Below are 21,310 nucleotides of genomic sequence, written 5' to 3'. Positions count from 1 at the left end.
GATGTATGTGACACAGATGAGGTACAGGTGCTTCTTCCAGTAATGTATAGTGATGTTTGTGTACCTAACTGTACAAAGGCCTTCAGACCCAGTATCAACCTCTTGATGTTTGAGTACCAAGAAGACAAAGGTATGTATGTGGAATGTAGGCTAATCCATTTCAATATCATTAACTCCCAAACCTCCCCTGTAGCCTACTTGCCAGTTTATTATAACTCTAATGTAATCTAATAAAACAGCCCTGCAATAAATCTGTTTTGCCACGTGTTTGCCCATTCCATTTATGTGAATGAGGGTAGACTAAATATTACAAACAGTCTCGGTGTAACCCACATTTCAACCACAAGCTGGCACAAAAAAATAAATCAACACCGCGCTAAACCAGATCTAACTAAAAAAAATCTTGTGCATTATTTTTTACCTAGGTGTACCAAGTATACTGTCAAGTCTACATATAAATACGTAGACGTGTTAAAAAGCATACTTATTAGTCAAACGTACAAAGTTAGTGAGATATGCTAATGTGGCACGTCTCCTCTCCATCCTCCACCGCATCCTGGCTCTTCTTTGACGGATTCGCCTCCGTTTTGCGGCCACCTGTTCAGCTTCTTTTAAAAGCATCTGATCCATTTTCATTCTTTTTGTTTTTTACTTTACTTATGTGTGATGTCTTTTGAGAATTGTATCCTCATTCATACATTCACGCAACGTCCACAACAACATTTCACCGCCTTTTCCCGCCACTGGCATTTTACATGTAGGCTAAAGATCTAAGAACACTCAAAATATATGAATATTTAAAAAATGTAATAAAAAAATAAAAATAAAAAAAACGAAAAGAGGCAGGGTTGTGTTTTATATCGTATTTCGTTTAATTGTAAATGTACATTACAGTGAAGATAAGTGGACCAGGCAGTATTATCAAGACCAGCTGAGATGGTGGCGTCATCAAGTACGCTACTGTTCCGTACTGCTTTGTTTCCCAACCTTTTTTCTGCCACGCACACTTTTTACGACTAAATAATTCCACAGCACACCACAATCCCACATAGCCTATAGGCTAAACATCAATATATTTCCTTTTCAAGAACGTGTTCGTGTTTTCTGTCCGTGTTTACTTGTAATGTTTGAAATTCGGCTATGCAAAAAAAATAAAAATAAAAAGTCACATACGAAAATAAAAGCTATTAAAGGTATTATTATCATTAAAATATGAACATTATAATGACGGATAATAATATATTATATTTGTTTATGTGCACAATAAACACTGAATCCATGTATTTGGAAGAAAGAAATACTTTCTCTGAAATTCGTAAACGATGAGTTTTTATATATAATTTTTGTTCCTTAGTACTCTCAAAGACGTTGAAGCAAAAACGTGTGTGAGAAAAACACTTTGGTGTGACGTCACTTCATAGACTTCAATGCATTCTGCAGCGCTGATGCGAGTCGTGTTAAAGACCCTTAACATCACTCACTTTTGTACATTAATCATTGTTCTTCACAATCATGGTCTCAAAACGGTGTGTTTTTTTTTTTTTTTTTTTTTTCTCGTTTTTTATTCTCCGAAAAGTGAGGAATTTGGATCCCTGAAATTATTTTCTGGAATTTGATCATTTTCCACGGCACACCTGACAATCTTTAACGGCACACTGCTGCCGAAACGGCATTCACTAAAGTACAGGGGTTTCAGTACAGCGACGCACAAGGGGCGTGGCCATGACATAAAACAAATTTCAGGTCAGCGCACATGCGCATTATAGTGCCTTCTTTCCGCGGGCGTTTCATATTTTCATCGCGGGCTTCAGATTGTTTACATTGATACTATTGGTACATTAATATTTACATGTGTGATTTTGGATTAATCTACTTTGCCAAACTGACATATTAAATTTCAACATCAGTTTCTATTAGTGGCAAAAAAGGAAAATAATTCAACCGTTAGCGATGTGGGTTATCATCATCATTCACTTTTAGTGCGCATGATCGGTGACCTATGCAAATTTTGAATTAGGAGAACGCCTACACTACCACGTCACATTTTTACGCTGTACTGAAACCCCTGGAAATAAGTGACTACCCAACTGAAACAGCGGACACTTTAAGCTCTTCCGGGAAGTAAACACACGGTAACCATGGCAATCTAACCGTTTAACCGCTAGGAGGCAGCGTCGTCCTTGATCTCAGACTAATTTAACATTTTACATTTGTTAGTAGTTACAGTTGGCATTTTTATATCACAAAAGCAATATACCCTGTAACAGGTTCAATAATAAACAAAAAACAACAACAACAATAACAACAAAAACGATTTGATTGTTTAATTTAAATAATATTTATTTCATATCATCAGAATGCACTTGTAGTGGTTTATACATTTAAAACCTCACTCTGCACAGAAAATTTGGCTATTACAGTCTTTTTAAATTTGTACACTAGAAATTGATACAAATATATTCTATTTATATATAAGGATAGTCTAACATTAAAACAACAAACATACATTCTAGAGTCAACAAATACTTAAGCAGAACTTTGCACATGGGCAGTTTATATTTAGCATGAATATTTCATCAATTTTTACCATCTACATTAGAAAAATATACTTGGTCAAATTATATAGAGTAATAATTAAAAAGATCATTCACTTATTCACTATTTCAGTAAGACAAATACAATATTATAATACCACTTCGGTATGAGTTACAGTCTTAAATAGATCCAAACAAAGTAAACATGTCATAAAAGTACTCAATTAAACAGTGTAAATATTTTACAGTGTAACAACCACATTAAGTTGAAAAGGAATGATAAAATAGCAGTAACAATAAACACTGACATCTGATGGAGACTAATAAACATTTTGTTTGAATGAATGATAAATATTTGGAAAGAATGTGGTAATCGTAAGGCTGTGGTGACAATTATGTGAACTGCATCAGTCTTGCTAAATTATTCATATAAAATATAATACTTGAATGATTTCCTTTGTTTGTATTAACTGCTTTGAAGAGACTCTTTAGAAAAATTTCAAGGGATTCAAGTAAAACTTTACATGTGCCTATTCAGATTACCACCATCTACTTAATATAAAAAAATTGTCCTTTAAAAAAATAAAAGAATAGAAAGGAATATACATAGTATGACATCACATACCAATAAAAGCCAATTCAAAATTTGCATTAAAATTGCTCTTGCTTAACTTCACAGGTCTATCTGGTTTGATATCTGAAGTGCAGATGTTTAGAAAGGTGGGCAGACAGTGCATGAAACAATGTGCGCTCTAAAAAGCATTAAGGCAGAACAGTATCTGAACAGTAACTGGCAACTCCCTGATCTAGTCCATTGATATTTTAAGGCACTAAACCCTCTTCAATCGCCACTCTGGATTTCTGCACCTAAAATGAATTTAAATTAAAAGCAAAATAGGATCAGATATATTCTGATAACTACCATTTACATCTCATTTACAATGGCACAGGATAAATGCATTAAAGAGAGTATATGTTTTCCTTATATAGGTCATAAAATAAAGCTGCAAACTTTACTCACATTAAAAGGTTCACTAATACCAACAATGCACTGCAGGTTGCTGCTGTAATAACATAGCACACATTCTCCCCCAAAAACTGGAATTTCATCTTTGTTCACATAAACCTATGAAAAAAGGAATTATGATTCAAATCTTCTAAATAAAAAGTTTCAAATGTAACATCTATAATAAAGTCTTTAAAACTGTAAATCTAAATGTTGCATACCTGAAAGAGCTCATCATTGAAAGCCACCTGGTCGTCCTTCACCCAAGCATACATGATGTAGTCTGAAACACTTTTAAAACCAACCTGTGAATTGACAAACACAAAGTCTGTATTACATAACCCATGGATAAAATCAAATATATTTTGCATTTCATATTATATCTCAAAAGGCAGTCATCCGAGCAGTGAGCACTGACACTGACAAAAGAAGGAGTTTACTGATCCTGGTCAAATTTGACTGGATACATTAATAGGGTATTTTATTTTATTTTTTAAAAGAAATTATAAAATGTCTTCTTCTCAAAACATTACAATTATGCACTTCTTTTGGGACTTTATGATTAACATATTTCCATATAAATTTCACCATTCATTTGCATATGCAAATGCAACTTTGCAACAGTTAAAAACATTGAAGACCAAGTTAAACCATGAAAAAATATGAGAACATGTCATGAATTGGGGCAGATTGCTGCCATCTGGTGTAAAAAGAAAATAACATGACTTGAAAATCATGTTATTACAATAATAGCCAGTAGATGGCTGCAGTGCGCTGTGCAGTCACCTACTATGTACTAATTCTACATTTTATCACAAGTTATGCATTTGGATATATATTGAGACATGATCAAACAATTATTTCTCAAAGTTAAACATTGGTTTTTATTTTTTTTACTGTTTTGAAGTGACAGTTTTTGCAATGACGCCACATTATTACTTGCAATCAAACCTGACCTGGAATTATAAAGAAAGAAATCGCTTTTTGTTAAGATAACATAGATTTATCGGATCAATTATAATTTTTGTGTGTGTGTTCAGATGGCAAGTGAAGTGAAATTCACCATGTCTTATACTGCTCAGATAAAGGAAACCATTTTTATTACATTGGAATAGTGACTTTGGTCAAAAATGGCAACAAAGTTATAAAATAAGATATAAATTTACACAGAAAAGGTTAGTATAAAATTATATCACACTAAAATTATTAATATAACGGTTTACAACTTGTGGCTATACTTTTGACACAGTGAGTATTTTAACATTTAAAGCCCCATTTACTTCCATTGTAAGTGCCTCATTGTAACCCAGATTTTTGCTTTTAAAGAAAAGGAGGGACAAGTCAAAATATACATATACATTTTTCTTTTTTTGTAATCAACATCATGCCACAAATGCTGTCAATTGAGCTTAACTTGTATTGAACCTGCCATATTTCTTTAAGAGCATTGTAAAAAAAATTACAGTTATTATTCACCAATAATAATAATAATCAGCGTGAAATAATCTGGCGTGCAATAGAAATTTGCATACAGTAAATAGTCTAAAGAACCCCTCCCACATTGGATCCCAACCTTATATAAGCCAATCCAGTCCCAGGCACTGGAAGGAAAGGGCTGAAGAGGGCTGTAGGTTATCAGGGCATCATAGTCAGCACTCCACTCTCCCTCAGCACACACTTGAACCAAGGGTGTCTCGTACATCTTTTTCAGCTGATAACAGGGAAACAGAGAAAAGATGATAAAACTCAATGTAACATATCATTCAGCTGAAGGTCACGTATTTTATAGAGTAAGAGTATAACACACTGGGTACATAAAAATTGTTTTAGCCAAACTCAATGTCTCCCCACCTCCAAGCGGAAGATGCCAACAACGGGCTTGTGGTCGCTAATGCCATACTCCATTTTACTGGTGTAATATTCCTGGGTCACTTTGAGAGGAAACTCTTCCTCCTGGTCCTCCACCAGTTTCTTCTTCAGCTCGTCTTCTCTGTCACCTTCTTCGTTGGGTTCCTCTGTCGGTGAGGAGTTGGACATTACTCTCCAGAGAATTCTATCGCACCATGCAGGCTTTCGTTTCTTTCCACTAGTCAAACATAAAAGGAGGAAAAGTGGATTGAAAGAGCTGCTATTTCTTTTTATTTTTTATTGATTTTTGAAGCGCTTGTAAAAGTGCACTCATTCGTTTTTTATGTTGCACTGACTGATATGACCATCGTCATTTTAATTACACTTAGCAGTGTAAATGCAGCATTAGGAAAAAGCAATAGTTTTTGGTTACAGATGCCATTTTAGATATAAGCTATTCGCAGTCAGCCATAATTGATTTATTCTGTGAGCAGAAATGTCCAATAGCAGAGAGGTTACTGACATAATTGCGAGTAGTTTTCAGCTGGTCATGGGATCTCAACATGACTGCTCCAAAGAGGCAACCCACTCCATTTAAAATAATACAGCTTCTGCCTGGAGTCCTATTCCATGTGTATTATATACTGGAAAAACTTTGGATTATCTTTGAATCATTTATTTTATACAAACAAAATCATGCTTTTACAACTAAGTAAGGTAAGCCATGGAGTTTATGTTCAGTGGCAAAGTCCTCACAACAAATACACAAGGACTAACTGGTGGAAAACAGGTTTCAAACACATTTACAAAGTGTTCAAACCTATATATATGTACACACACACATAATAAAAAGGTCCTTTAGGATCTGGATTGTGAGTCAAAGATATGTTCCTGTTGCATCTACTTCAGAAAGACCAGTAGGTCAAAAAGGCATTTTCTCGAAGAAACTTGTTCCCGTGCCTTATGACCTTGTACGTTGGAACTGTTGAACAACCAATGGACTAAAACAACAGCACTGAAAAACAGCTGAAATTATTACTTAAGCTCTTTGCAACACATAATCCTATCAAACTATCTACAAATACAGAATGAAACTTTTGTCTATTTGCATGCTTGTTAATGGTTTATTTATGGTACTTAATTTCAACAATAACTAAGCAGTGTTACAAAAGAGTAATGGGATGGGGGTCATGAAAGGCATTAAAGGAATAGTTCACCCAAAATGAAAATTCTCTCATAATTTACTTACCCTCACGCAATCCCAGATGTGTATTACTTTTTTTCTTCTGCTGAACACAAACAAAAATGTTAATAAAAATGATTTCTTCTCTCCTCACAATGCAAGTGAAAGGATACCAAAATATTTAAGCTCAAAAGCATATAAAGCCAGTATAAAAGTAATTCATATGACTCCAGTGCTTAAATCCATATTTTCAGAAGCAATATGATAAGTGTGATTGAGAAATAGATCAATATTTAAATCCTTTTTTACTATACATTCTCCTCCCTGCCCAGTAGGTGGCGATATGCACAAAGAATGAAAATCTCCAAAAAACAAAAGTAAAAGAAAGTGAAAGTGGAGATTGATAGTAAAAAATCTTGATCTGTTTCTCACCAACACTTATATCACTTAGACATGGATGAAACCACTGAAGATGTATAGATTACTTTTATGCGGTCTTCATGTGCTTTTGGAGCTTCAAAATGTGGTTACCATTCACTTGTCTTGTATGGACCAACAGAGATGAACTATCCTTCAAAAATGTTGTTTGTGTTCAGCAGAAGAAAGAAAGTCATACACATCTTGAAAGGCATGAAGGTGAGTAAATTATGAGAGAATTTTCATTTTTGGGTGAACTGTCCATTTAATGTGTATGGTCTTGAGTGAATGAGATCTGCCAGGCTTTAGGGCTAAGAAAACAAAAAAGGTTTAATTGCCTGAAGGAAATGCTACAATTAGGGAACAATTTAAAGGATGCTGGCACAATGCTAGACAAGCATGGTGGAAAATGTAAAGCTTACTTAAAACCAAACCAAGTCTTCTCCACCCTGCAGGGGTAAAAGAGAACATGTGTGAAGATCTGACAGGTCAAAATGCCATGGAAGATGAATTGGAGATGACTCAAAGTATTATGATGAAATTTCCTCACGGCTATTGGCGGGATTAGGAACTGTAATTTAAGTCAACATAAAATGACACTCGCAACCCATTTCATATGTGTATCTGATGATATCTGATGAATTTCAGGGGGAAACAGGATATTCAATAAAAAAATGCAGGACTTGATTTTATCCATCAGGAATTTATTGAATTGTGAAAAGTGGGTGATCTATTCCAGAATGGAGCCAGATAGTTGGAGGGGAGGAGTTGAAAAATAAGAGGGCTTGGTGATGTCAGTTGAAATGGAAAGTTGTTTCAGAGGCAGAGCAAGTTACTGTATTTTGATGAAAAATTACAACAACAACCTTTGTTGTGCACTGACAATTTGTGCACAGTTATACCAAGAAGTAAATAGGGTCCATTTTAATGTCATGTTGACTTTAAAATCAATGAATGAAAAAAAAAAAGAGAAAAGAATGTGTAATATACTGCAGAATATGCTGCAAAATGTTACGTGGTTGTATGTTTTTCGTCTACCTTGAATCGTAGTTATCAGAGTTTAAATCAAATTTATAGGTGGGTTGAAAGTCAAGAGGTCCCTCTTCAAACTCCTGCAAAACAGCTTCCTTTTTCTTCATCAAGGTGAGCTGCAGAGATATTGCCATGAACATGAAACAAGTCAGTTACTAATCCTGCAAATAAATAAATGAAATAAATATTTACATTGACATTGTTTCTACACATCTTTACAAAGTTTCCTGAGTTTGCAATGTCACTACTAATAAACATTATGAATGAAGAATAATCAGTACCTGATCTTTAGACCACAGAAGACTGAAATGCTGGCTGTTGATGCAGTTTCTAATGAAGTGCATACCATGGTCCTCAATCCGAAAATTTAAATCCCCTAACCAGAACGCAACCCTGGATAATCAAAGCATGAGGTGGGGGAGAATTTAATTCCAAAAAATTTAAATAAATGATATATATATCAAAAATAAATACAAATTAGACTGCTTATCTATACCACTAATTCATTAGTACACAGAATTTTTGTATGCAGTTACTATTCCAACATCATGATGGACTCACTTGTGGTCAAGAATGCGTGGTGTGTTTTTGGCGTCAAACGTCTGAGCATCTAGAATGTACTCAAATTCATCCACTCTCTGGGAGGCAAAGTTCATGTGGGCAGTTAGGTGACAGTTCAGGAAGCAGAGCATGTGACCATAGAAGGAAAGACGAATGGACACGCCCCCTTTGTTACCCTTAGACACAATAAAATAAGAGATTAATTAAAGCAAATCAACAAACAAACTGGTGCACTCTTCAGTATGTACTGTAAGTGTGGCAGCGGGCGCTCAGGTGTGAGCGTCCTTACCGCTTTTCTCTCCCGGACGGGCGCTTGACCACGCCCCCGCTGCCACAGTAAGCCACTATGACAACAAAATATTTTGTGTCAGCTCCTGCATAACTGTTGCTATAATTTCATATACTGATACGTTTGCTGATCCCAAGCTGTTTGCTTTGACATGCTCTTACCCAGTATCCATAGAGTCCTGTTCGGGTGTAAGTGACCTGAATGTCTCTGATAAAGGGGACGTGCTCCAGTTTGGAAAAGAAAAGCAAGAGTAGACCCTGCATCCGTATGGAGGACACCTGAATGGGTAACAAAGAAAGAGAAATGGACAGAATATAAAATTTTTCCAAACAAAAATCAGTCCTTGAATAGATTCAAAATACAATTTAAACGTGAAGTGTGTAATATTTTTATTACATGTTAAGATACCTCCTAATATCCAAATAAATGTGCATAAACAGCTGTCAGTAAGCCATTACTAGGTCGACTTCCCAATGAGTGTAAAATCGGCGTCTCTGTGGTAGTCTGAAAACAATGCTCTCTTTATTGGTGAAAAATGTAGTGAACGATTTGCAAATTTGTGGGGCGAAAAATGTAATGGGTTTGGACACAATAATCATTTTTGCAGTTCTGTTTGTCTTTCCTGTTGGTGAACATACTTAACCTTTGAATCACCTAGAACCAGTAATGAGAGCTACACTATATCTGAAAAACTTAAATCTAATTCAGTGTTCAGAGCAAGAATGAGTCCAGTGGGTCAGTGTTATCTTCCCTATGAACATCAAGTAAGGACCCAGCACCTTCCCCTGTGAATTATCTTATTAGCATATCGATCAAACCATGATAAGATGAAGCAGAAACAGTCAGCACCTTGATAAATCCCAAAGGAGCCAGTGTGTTCATGAAGAGATGACTCCAGGAGTCCTCGAAGGCCAAGTCTGTGACAAACTTCAGAGGTGCTGCTTTCACCTCCTGTAGACTGAACAAGAGTAGCAATCACAGAGGTAAAGACCATCCATCCATTCATTTGAGATGAGATAACTTTGCTTTGGAAATATCAGTTCTTAATATGATAATGTTTAAACTCACCCAATCACATAGAGGTCTGGTTTCTTTGGAGAACTGAGCTGGAGCAGAGAGTTCACATCATCAGGAGGCTCTGATGTGCCCACGTTCCATGTGACAACATAAAGCCTGTTGAAAGGAAGGAAAGAACAAAAGGAAGGAAGAAGGAAGTAAAAGGAAAAAGGAAGGAAATAAGAAAGGAAGGATGAAGAAATTAATGAAGGAAGGATATAAGAAAGGAAGGAAGGATGGAGAAAAGGGAGAGGAAAAGGAAATAATACATGAAGGAAGGATGTATAAAGGAAGGAAATACAAAAAGAAGGTAGGGAGAGGAAAAGGAAAGAAAAATAGAAAGAAAGGAAAGATTAGGAAAAATGAAGGAAGGAAGGAAAGAAAGAGAGAAAGGAAGGAAAGATGGGAGAATATAAAAAGGAAGGTAGGGAGAGTGAGTGAGTGAAAGGAAGGGGGCAAGGAATATGTAAAAGGAATGCAATAAGGAAGAAAGGAGCAAGGGAGAGGAAAAAGGAAGGAAATGTAGAAAGGCAGGAAATAAGCAAGGAAGAAAGAGAAATAAATAATTTGGTTAGAGTCATTAGTTATATGGTGTTCGATAAAATTCCTGTTCTTCCTTCTTTTTAAGTAATTCATTTATAATACCTCCATCCAAGTAACTACCAACTCCCACATGTCCTCAAACACAGTAACTGAAAGTAAAACCATTTCAACTAATCGGTCCATGAAATTAAGCACACAGCAGGTTCTGAGACCGCTCAATCCATTTACCCATTTGATCTCTAACCTATAAAAAAAAGGAGTGGTGGTAGAATAGTGGGCTAAAGGACAGAACTGGTAAGCAGAAGGTTGCCGGATCGATCTCCACAGCCACCAACATTGTGTCCTTGAGCAAGGCACTTAACTAACTCCAGGTTGCTCCGGGGGATATTGTCCCTGTAATAAGTGTCTTTGGACAAAAGCATCTGCCAAATGTTTAAATGTAAAAAGGCACAAAATGTAAAAGTTAAAAACATCTGAAGAATAAAATATATAGAAAAATTGACGACGCAGGCCTGTTTTTTCCCACTTTTTGCCAAAAACCAAGCAAGAAACTAGCAGTTACTGTAGATCCGACAACTACAAACAACAAGAGAAGAAATAACAATAAAGACTAAACCTGAAGTGATCTTTTTTGGGTCGACCAGCCCTCTCTCCGCAGACGAGGAAAGCCCAATCTAACATTTTAGCCACCTGTGTGTGAAGTTTGTCATCAGGGTTCAGATCGTCCACGCAGGTCATAAGCATAGCCAGACGCTGTCGCACATGGAGACGGCTGCTGGTCGACTGTGTGCTAGTGCTGGCCACACTGTCAGCACGCACTCGCGTTTTTGCGTTAAACAAATCTGCTATTTCTTCCATGCTGCTTGTCAATGCCCTCACTCAAAAAACTTGTTGGTCATGTGAAAACAGAATGAAAAATGTCTCAAATTGGGATGAGACTTCAGGTATTAGAGTATGTCTTGATAAATATTTAGTCCAGAGTTCCAGGGAATCAAATCTAGCAAAGTACTTCCGATCATTAAGAAAACAGTAAAGTGTGATCTTGCCGAGGGATGGGGGGTGGGGCCAAAGCTTAAGCAGACTTTTAGATTTTGAGATTACATTGCTAATCTGATTAAATAAGGGCCTACATGACCAGTGGTCTCAACTGGTTTCGCTTCAGTTTCTAAATGTCTCTTGAATTCTCAGGGAAATAATGTCCTCCGAACTCACTTATCATTTCAGATCTGTCATTACTTCTATAGGTTTAGCCTACATGCTGATTGAATGTTTTAGTCTCCAAAGCAAATGATAAACAAATGATAACACATATATCACTTATCTAAAATACAAAGGAATACAGATGTGAATTTTTATATATATATATTAAAGTATTGGGATATTTTACCTTGTGATATTGTATCAATATTTGCAGGCCAAATATCTTATAGGCTTTTGGCTTTGCATTGCACATAGATATTAGGAAATAAACTGGCACTGTTTTGTCAACTGGAACTTTCATTAATTAATAAAAGGATTATATTTATAGTGTTATGAAACTGCTGCCTATAAGGTGGAACTGTAAAAAAAAAGATTGGGGCTCCAATTAACCACTGAAACCTCTTTTGGGATTTTCACATGAACAGAAACTTGTCCCAATGCCAAAGTGTGTTGAGAAAGCTAATCCCAAGTGGTCTAATCCCTGCTTTATTCTTGCACCATTTTGCAAAACAATAAGAGGCTACACTGTTCACCTTTCGTCTGAGAATGCTGAATGTTGAAACACAAAAAGTCGACAACAACCATGCACAACCCCATGCACCACCACCACCACCACCACCACCACCACCACCACACCCCCGCGCAAGATGCAGCCCAGGGTGGCTGCCCAGGTCACCCATGCCTAAATCCGCCACTGCCCTAACTGTTGCTCCAAGCCAAAAATAAATAAATACATTTTAGTTTATGACACCTGCATTAACTGCTCACTGACAGATGGGAACATATGTTAAGACTGTAGTTATTGTGGCTTAGTGGTTCAAGTTCAAATCCAAGCAGGGGGAAACCATTGTGGCCCACTGGATTACTCCAAGGGGATCTTACTTATAGTAAAAGTACTATAAATCACTTTGGATAAGAAAGCATATGCTAAACGAATAATAAGATAAAACACATACCCAAGAGTGTCCATCTTGCTGTCTTTCTGATCCAGACTGACAGAATTCAGGGCACTTAACAAATCCTCCTCCATCCTCTCACCTGTCAGTCATAAAAGCACACGTCATTACAGATCTACATGAATCATAAAGAATGCATCATATTATTTTTAAACATCCTTTAGTGAAAACGTCCAGACTATCTTTCAGAGCACAGAACCAGAGCTCAAAGTGAATGCACCAAGTGTAATGCAAGTTATAATAAGAATATTGGCTTTTGCATATCGCTTCGGATATATCACTTTGTACATATGAAGTCGGAATTAACTACAGTATCAAATGTTATCAGACTTCATTGACAATACGGAGTTTAATTAATTAAACTCAAGAGCAGATTAAGGAAATAATTCATATCGTGCACAAGCTGCAACTTCTTCTAATCATGCACTTAATTAAAGACAAAAATCTAGGATGATAACTTAAAAAAAAACAATAGGCAAACTACCTGATAAATCGCGTTTGTCTTTATTGTGTGAAACTATTAGTAGAGATAAAATACCTAATCACATCACGGGCAGCGCACTGTATTTACATGAGAGAGTGTGAGAAACTACAGGCAAATATCACTCAAAAAAACATGGCTGCTAAAATTTTAAAATAAAAGTCTTTTTTTTTTTTTTTTTTCCCCACCCGTATTATGGCAACTCCGGCGATTGATATATTCAGACGTCAAATGATTGGACGAAAGTTGTGTATACGTCACCAGCTTGACGACGCCTGCAGATTGGATGGTTATCGATTCTATAACTTCAGACACATTGTAGTCCCGAAGTATAAAATCTATTTGTGATTTTCTTTTTATTAAAAGTAAATGGCTGAATAAATGTACTGGAAAGAAAATAGCTTGTTATATGTGACATATCACGTTGTCCTGAACAATAATGAGCAATATGAATGCAATTTTAGTTTTTTGTTTTTGGTCAAACCAATTTTGCCTGGCTCCCACAGCTATGGTTTCACAACATAAGAATATAAAATATCAAGGTAACCATCACTTCCCATGAGAAAATATGTATTTTTTTTGTAATGAACTGTTTCAGACTTTTCTGAGAACGCTGTGGAAAAGAAATGCATTATTGAGTAAAGATGGATTGTGAAGAAATTCAGTTTTAAATAGAAAGAAGACCATATGGAAATGTTTTGTTTTGTTTATAATGAAAAAAATAAATAATAATAAATCAGGTCAAGTGCTTATAGTTCCAGAATCACTCATTTAACTGATTTTGTATTTTTGTATTTTTTTTTTTTTCTTTGTCCAGTTGTCCATTTAAATAGGGGATAAGCTTAATTTTGAAGCCAGACAGCAGTAATGCAGATTTTTCCAAAGTCCTGACTGCAATATTGGTACAGTTAATTGATGGTTTGCACATAGCCACCCTTTAAACTGGAAATATTTCAAGGTAATATTATTCAGATTAAAGCAGAACTTGAATTGATTGAATAATAAATGGAGGCAGATGCATTATTATAATTTTAGCAGCAAGGTTGGAAAACATTGTTTTTAATTCAGTTGACAGTGTATTTCTCACTATTCTGTAAGATAAGATATATAAAAACTTCAATTATTTCTTACCATATTCCTAGAAACAGATACATATTTTGGTCCTTTTTCTACCATAAATCTATATGTTCACTTTCACTTTAGTAAAAAAAATAAATAATAAGATTTAAATATTGATCTGTTCCTCACCCACACTTATCATATCACTTCTGAAGACTTGAAGAGTCTTGTAGATTACTTTTATGCTGCCTTTATGTGCTTTTTTGACTTTTTAGTCACCATTCACTTGCACTGTATGGACCAACGGAGCTGAGATATTCTTCTAATAAATCTTCATTTGTGTGCTGCAGAGTAAGTCATACACACCTGGGATGGCATGAGGGTGAGTAAATGATGAGAGATTTTACATTTTTGGCAGAACTATACCTTTGTTCTAACTGTTAATCTGAAATAACATTCTTTTAATAAACATTACATTTTAATTACTTTTAATGTCTTGATTTTAAGTTTGATACACAAACACACATCTTGATAATTTAATTTAAGTATAAACACTCTACCTATAATTAAACATTTTTAAAACTAAATGATTAAAAATTAATTACAGAATTAATTAATAATGATAAGAAGTTAAATGAAAGAAGTGGCAAATTATGTCACATATCATATATTGAGCTGTATAAAATACTGTAGGCTATAGTAAATAGGTCTGTCAGTTTTATAGGACAGAAGAGAGTAAAAAACAGACCACCCACATCCTCCCCCCGTTCAGATGGCAAAATGTCCCGTATTGAAGACATGTTTTCTGTATTTAAGCAGAAAAATGCTCAAAGATGACCACAGTCACACAGGCCTATTGAAGCTCTCAAAACTCTTAAGCGTCCTGTATTTGTGTGGCGAAATAGCCTTTTATCACTAAATACTGGAAGCAGCTCTTCATTTCACAACATCCACTTCCTCAAACATCCCGATAGATGTGTAACATGGCCCACATTATACTAGGAAAATATATATTAGGAATATTCCCCATTTTGCTGTGATCAGCATTTTTGCATTTATTTACACAGTTGCTGTGGCTGGCTCCTGCCTTTCTCTCTCTCCCTCGCTTGCTCTTCCATGCCTGGTTCTCAAACGAACCATAGAGTACCCTCAATTGCAGACCAGGTCAAACTGCTGCCCGTGGGTTGATTTATCATGAATGTTTTTTATTAGAGCTTTCATTTATCTGGCTTTGGGACCTATTGCACATCCATAAGCTTTTAATGTGCTCAGGGTTGCCAGATAATAGATGTTTAGAGATTTATACCTGCAAAAATACGTGAGAAAATGGGAGAAAAATAAAAAATAAACAAATCTTTGCAGTGATATAATTGCTCACTCAGGTGTCCTAAAAGCAGTTTGTAGCCACACTTTGCTGGCTGTGTGCTTAGAGGAAGTGGTGAATTGGTCAGGGTACTTTAAGATGAATCACAAAACATTATGGACAGAAGAGACTGTAAAGATCCTAGTCAGACCAAGCAGAATGTTATTCAGTCAGCATGGTGCTCACAGCTGTGATTCTGTTGGTGATTGCCACACTCCTTTTCAAAACCTCTTTTAACGAAGGAGAAAGAAAACCCATACAGAAAAATCACATGAATTTCACATGTGCCAAACATGGGAAATTAATGTGGTGTTTCTGTAAGGGAAGGTGTTATTTGAGATTTGAGCCTATTAACTCTATTAATTCTCCTGTTCTTTAAATGTTTCTTGATATATCTCAGAAGGTACTGTGGAATGCCAGCTGGTCTCCGGGGAGAAGGAAAGCCATCAGATTTCATGCATGAGCAGATAGGAGAGATGCCAGAGTATTTTTTTTATGTTGGAAGTGACAGGAAAACTGGATGGCAACATTTTGGATCTCATGGAAATGCCACACTGTGGGGTTTCAGATGTGTCTGAATATAATCTTTTAAGACCTCAAATGGAAAACAATAAATGTGACTTGCAGGTTTGTATTTGTGGTTGAAACCTTGGGATTAAAAGAATAGGTGAAAAGAGGCATGTAAAGATTTTTTATTTTTTTTTTTAAATAGTAATATTTTGACATTAAAAATCGAATTAAAATGTAATATTTTAATAAAAATACCTTAAATAAAATACTGAAAGTCACCTAAAGCAGCGAAAGGGAGTTGGCATCAAGTTTTGTCTTTATTTAAATAAATTAAAAATGAAAAAAAAAAATGTAATATTTAAAATAAAATACATTTAATAAAATATTAAGACACCTAAAGCAGTGAAAGGTAGTTTTCATTATTTGTAATATATATATATATATATATATATATATATATATATATATATATATATTTAATTCAATTTACATTATGCCATTGTATAGTGCCTCTAAACTGAAGAATCTTCTAAATCTTCTATACTCTCTTTAAAGGGTAACTAAACCCTAAACCAACTTTTTTTAGTTAATGATCTGTAAGCATGGGGCTTTATTAGTACTGGTCATTGATTCAAGTAACATTTTACATTTTGTGTATAAAGTGTTTTAATTCTACAATATATGGTGTAAAAACGTCTGAGTGCTGCCCTCTTCAGGTTGAACGGTGGCTACTGCAGTTGAATTTTCCTATTGGCTGTTTGCGGTACTTCGTGACGTAAGCGGTGACAGCTGACGTAAGCAGGTTCCAGCTCACCACGCCAGATTCATGTACATGTCGTCTTGCGACCGTTTGAGGAATAATAATAACATAGAGTCTGACAACAGCTGTCAATTAATCCGTCACTACGAGTCTCAGGTGCCCCCCCCCGCACTCGGCTCGTTCCCTCTATCCCCGCCGGGGTCTGCCCACTTTTCCGGCATTTTCAAATATTTCTAGTGGGTGGAGTCAGACTCTGAGCAGGTGTTTAGTTACCCTTTAAATCAGTGCAGTATCCATTTGATGGACCTTTTAGCCTACTCATGCTGTTCAATTTGTTAATTTGGATTGGGTATGTGCTAACAGGATGGTGTGCCCATTAAAACACAATCAAAATTAAAATCCAGCTCGTAATTCCATGATCATTTATTTTCTTGTCAGCAGCATTGGAATCAAGCCATAGAGTTGTATGGTATACAATAATCAATAAGAAACAATGAAACACCAGTACAACAATATAATCAATTGAATACAAAACGCATCAATGATTATAAACAGTAAACTTCATGAAAAATACATCCGACTTCCCATAAATTGTAAAGTAAAAGAAATCCATAAAGTATAATAAAGATCACTGATACTACAGCTTACCAAATAGATTCATTAAAAAATTCAAAACTTTGTTATTCAAAAATCTAAATATTATAAACAGTACCCGCTGATAGACTGCATGAATGAAAACTCCCACAAAGCATTTCAGAATTGCATATGAACTAGTTTAGGAAACAATAGCATCAATAAACATAGAAAAATAAAAGTAATGAATTTAAAGTCAAGAATGCAACAACTCTTTATGAAATCTCTCATGAAGGCAGGGATGAGAGGAGAATCTCCTTCAGCTCACATGCTGCTCACAAGCACACGCCAAACATGGAGTTAATGAATTATTTGCTACAGCTGATAGGACCTGGTTCCTCACAAGACACATTACATCATCTCATCAGGTGAGAATTCTCAACACATGCCTTTTACCAACATAACAAATCACTTCCAGCCAAAAAGCAGCGCCTTAATAAATCTTTAAACATACATTTATATTTCATATGTATTTTCAAAGAAATCTTAAAATAAATATATGTTATTTTTATGTGTAAAAATTGTTATTTCATATTTGTATCAGGATACAGAACTACACTCCTGACCAGAAGAAAGAAGATGTGTACAGGGCTGTTCGACGTGCTTTGAATGTCTGGAGTGATGTGAATCCACTGCGGTTTAAGAAACTTTTTGAGGAAAATGCGGATATCATAAACAGCTTGGAGCAAAAGGTATGACCATTTTCTCTGCTGATTAAACAGTGTGATTGTGAGAATAAAAGAAAGAATACTTAAATCTTTCAACATCATTTTTGTCTTTGATTGACATAATCATAATCATAAACATGGAGACTCTGGCCCATTTAATGGACCCGATGGGCTAGCTGCCCACGCTTATCCACCTGGACACAGCATGGGTGGAGACACACAAAGACAATCATGGTAAATCCAACAGATACATAAGTGACAACTCCTGATGGAATTGTGTGCATTAGAACAACATAAATCAGTTTTTTAAACAAATAATTTAAATTGTGATCTTTGCAGCATATAATCTTCTTGGTTGCCACCAGTGAATTTGGTCACGCTCTCGGTATTGCCCATTCCTCTGACCCTGGGACACTGATGTGACCCAGAACTGAGCTTTGATGCTGTCACTGAATTCCATGGAGAGACAATAATTTTCAAAGACAGGTGCTGGATAAAGTCTTGTGTTTGGAAATATTTTCAGCTCTAGCTGCAAATGACTGCTGCATCACTACATTCTTATTATCTTACTTATTTAATTATATCCTACTATGGTTTCTTTTTGTTATTTTTGTGGTTGGCAGGTTTTACAAACCCTTATTAAATCTACCTGGCCAGAAATTCCAAACAAAGTAGATACTGCCTACTGTGTGAAAGATCATCATCAAATTCAACGGTGAGTTTTTAGTGTAAGGTAATTTATTCTGGATATTACTGTAAAATACTTTCTCGTTTTCCATTTTTAATATGCAGATTTGACAAGTCCATTCGTAGGTTGATTTCCCCAGAAAGTGTAAACATTGTGGCTCAGTGGCACTATCAAAACATTGCTCTCTTCGTTTGAGCTTCCCAACCAGCTCGACACAGCAACATTGGCTTGACCAATGGCATGAGTTTGAAGTGGGATTTGGCTCATCAATGAAAGACAGAGAGGACTGTTCAGGAAATCTTTAGATACAATCATTATTCATCTCTAATAAATTAGATTAAGAAGATATTTTATGGTATAAAAATGTGGGCTCTAAATGGCTACACTCCGGTTGAGAGCAATCCAAAATACATCCATAAACTGGGCCTCCCAAAGACTATCTGGAAAATAGATGCAGTGGTTTACATCCAAGACACAGGCAAAACTCTACTATTCATGGATGATGATGACTGGAGGTATGGTTTAATCTCATGAAACGTTGAACCTTCAAATGTTTCATTGCTGGATCTTTGGAGTTTGAGCATTCTGATCTGATGAGCAAATTCAAAACTCCAAAAATGCAAGTTCATGTCAACTGCTTCTCCTCCAGTTATGATGAGCAGACAGTGGCCATCAACGATCCATTGAAGAAGACTTTCCTGGGATAGGAAATAAAGTGGATGGTCCTGTCTACCATTATGGTATGCATAAATCTGTATGTATACATTTCAAGATTGTGATGTGGTATTGGATAGTTCACCCTTGCTGTCTCTCTGCTTTTCCAAACAAAATGAGGGAGAGTAAATTATGACAAAATGTTCACTTTCAGATGAACTATTTCCATATTGTACCTGTATTAATGTATGCAATTGTGTGAATTGCGTTGTTTTAGAACTGACCACCCAAGGCGTGTATTCTTTAATGAAACTATGTTGTTGTTGCTCTTTTTAAACAGGATATTTGTACTTCTATCATGACCATCTGCAGTTTGAATACAGTTACCAGAAAGTCATGCGTATCATGAGGGCCAATTCTATCCTAAACTGCTGAGCTTTTGTAACGTGGATGTGCCATAAACTGTTAATCACCAATAACTGCTGTGAAAATTTGCAATAATTTGTAAAACCTGTGTTTACAACTACTGAGCTGGTAAATTAGTAGAAAGAATTTGTTATATATTTACTTCTTTATTTATAGACCATGATTCTGGAATCATGTTTGGGATATTTTGGTAAAATGACTCCATTTGGTAAAAGAATCCATTTGTGCCTTTATGGTCCTGGGCCATATGGACACGTGTTTTGTTTTTCTTTTCCCAGCATCTGGCCATGTTGCTGGTACAGCACATCTATGTAACTAGACTAAAAGCTTTTGGCAGTGAGATAAGTGACACTGCAAACATTCTCAAAAGATGAACTGAATTACAGTTTTTCTCGATCGCTTTTGCTCATTTCACGAATGAGAAATATATATATATAAGTTATCTGAACAGTTTGTTTCTTGTTCACACCAGATTGCTTAGTCATGTAAGCAAATTGCATGTGTTTTGGCACAAGTGTGCAAAAGAGGAAGTACAATTTGCACAATAACTGTGCACATGGCTTGCTGATCAAAACTCAACAAGTTGATTCTCAGTGAAATGGTCAAACTCTTCACAACTTCTAAACATTCTTTCATCGTGTGAGTCGTCACAAGCAAAATTATCCATTAAATGATCAAAATCTGTGAATATTACATGAATATTCCATAAATACTGTATATATATGACATGGAATGTTTGCGATGTCTGTCAGCTAAATCTCTTTCCAGAGCGACAGGATGTCCACCAAGAAGGTGGTAACTTGTAGTGTTACGTACAAGTTATTGTTTTTTACAGAACTTCTGCAGGTTTTTTTTTGCATTGATGTCATTTTTAGGCAATTTTCTGTTCACATTACATGACATGAAAGAAATGTGTGCAAATGTGAATTTTCTGTTTACATGTAAAACATTGCTACAAAAATCTATTTACTGTATATGTACAAACGTATACTACAGTATTGACTTTTCCCAGTAAACCTTTACCTACTGTTGAAATCGGTATCTAAAAAGCTCAGTGTGATACTCAATAGCATTCAGCCAGACAAAACTGACATTCTTGTATAGTACAGTAATCCGTCAGTGTCAACAAAAAAGTAGAAAAAAATTCATTTGTATATATCAAATGTTTCCAGGGTTGCACAGAAACATTTTCTACAGTACGGCTCACATGATGACAATTTTTTTTTTTAAATTTAGGTAGCATTGGCCAAATTACTGACACAATAAATAGGTTTTGAAGCATGAATTAATTTTTTGGGGTGAGTTACATTTTGCGGACATGTAATAAGTTGTGATGTGATGCACTTAGGCTACAGTTTAGAGAATGTTTAGACCGTTTCAAAAAATGTGCCAAAGCAATTGAGAAAAACTGTAATCCCACCATTCATGGCCCTTGGCTGCCCC

The 21,310-nt window shown here is 35.6% G+C and overlaps 1 protein-coding gene and 1 pseudogene across 3 annotated transcripts; one reads left to right on the top strand and one right to left on the bottom strand.

Moving 5' to 3' along the window:
- Positions 1 to 2,327: 2,327 nt before the first annotated feature.
- Positions 2,328 to 13,213, bottom strand: LOC127631780 (inositol polyphosphate 5-phosphatase K-like). 3 transcript variants are annotated; one of them, XM_052110115.1, is made up of 13 exons: positions 11,086 to 11,426; positions 9,939 to 10,043; positions 9,720 to 9,828; positions 9,032 to 9,148; positions 8,582 to 8,757; positions 8,302 to 8,413; positions 8,027 to 8,136; positions 7,411 to 7,437; positions 5,392 to 5,626; positions 5,114 to 5,251; positions 3,762 to 3,845; positions 3,556 to 3,660; positions 2,328 to 3,401 (listed from the first exon to the last, which is right to left on the bottom strand). In XM_052110115.1, exons 1-13 carry the CDS (start codon positions 11,325 to 11,327, stop codon positions 3,357 to 3,359), a joined length of 1,605 nt encoding a protein of 534 aa, XP_051966075.1. In that variant the 5' UTR covers positions 11,328 to 11,426; the 3' UTR covers positions 2,328 to 3,356. The 3 variants fall into 3 exon arrangements, with proteins under 3 accessions (XP_051966075.1, XP_051966076.1, XP_051966077.1); XM_052110117.1 differs by lacking the exons at positions 7,411 to 7,437; positions 11,086 to 11,426 and adding exons at positions 12,626 to 12,707; positions 13,110 to 13,213 and having other exon boundaries at positions 2,329 to 3,401; XM_052110116.1 differs by lacking the exon at positions 7,411 to 7,437 and having other exon boundaries at positions 11,086 to 11,425.
- A 2,490-nt stretch (positions 13,214 to 15,703) lies between these two features.
- On the top strand, positions 15,704 to 19,876 carry LOC127632200 (collagenase 3-like; annotated as a pseudogene).
- The last annotated feature ends 1,434 nt before the right edge of the window (positions 19,877 to 21,310 follow it).

This window comes from Xyrauchen texanus, chromosome 38, assembly GCF_025860055.1.
Source record: "Xyrauchen texanus isolate HMW12.3.18 chromosome 38, RBS_HiC_50CHRs, whole genome shotgun sequence".
Lineage (NCBI taxonomy): Eukaryota > Metazoa > Chordata > Actinopteri > Cypriniformes > Catostomidae > Xyrauchen > Xyrauchen texanus.
Note: the sequence above shows the minus strand (reverse complement) of the source record. Positions and strands in the feature narration are given on the sequence as shown.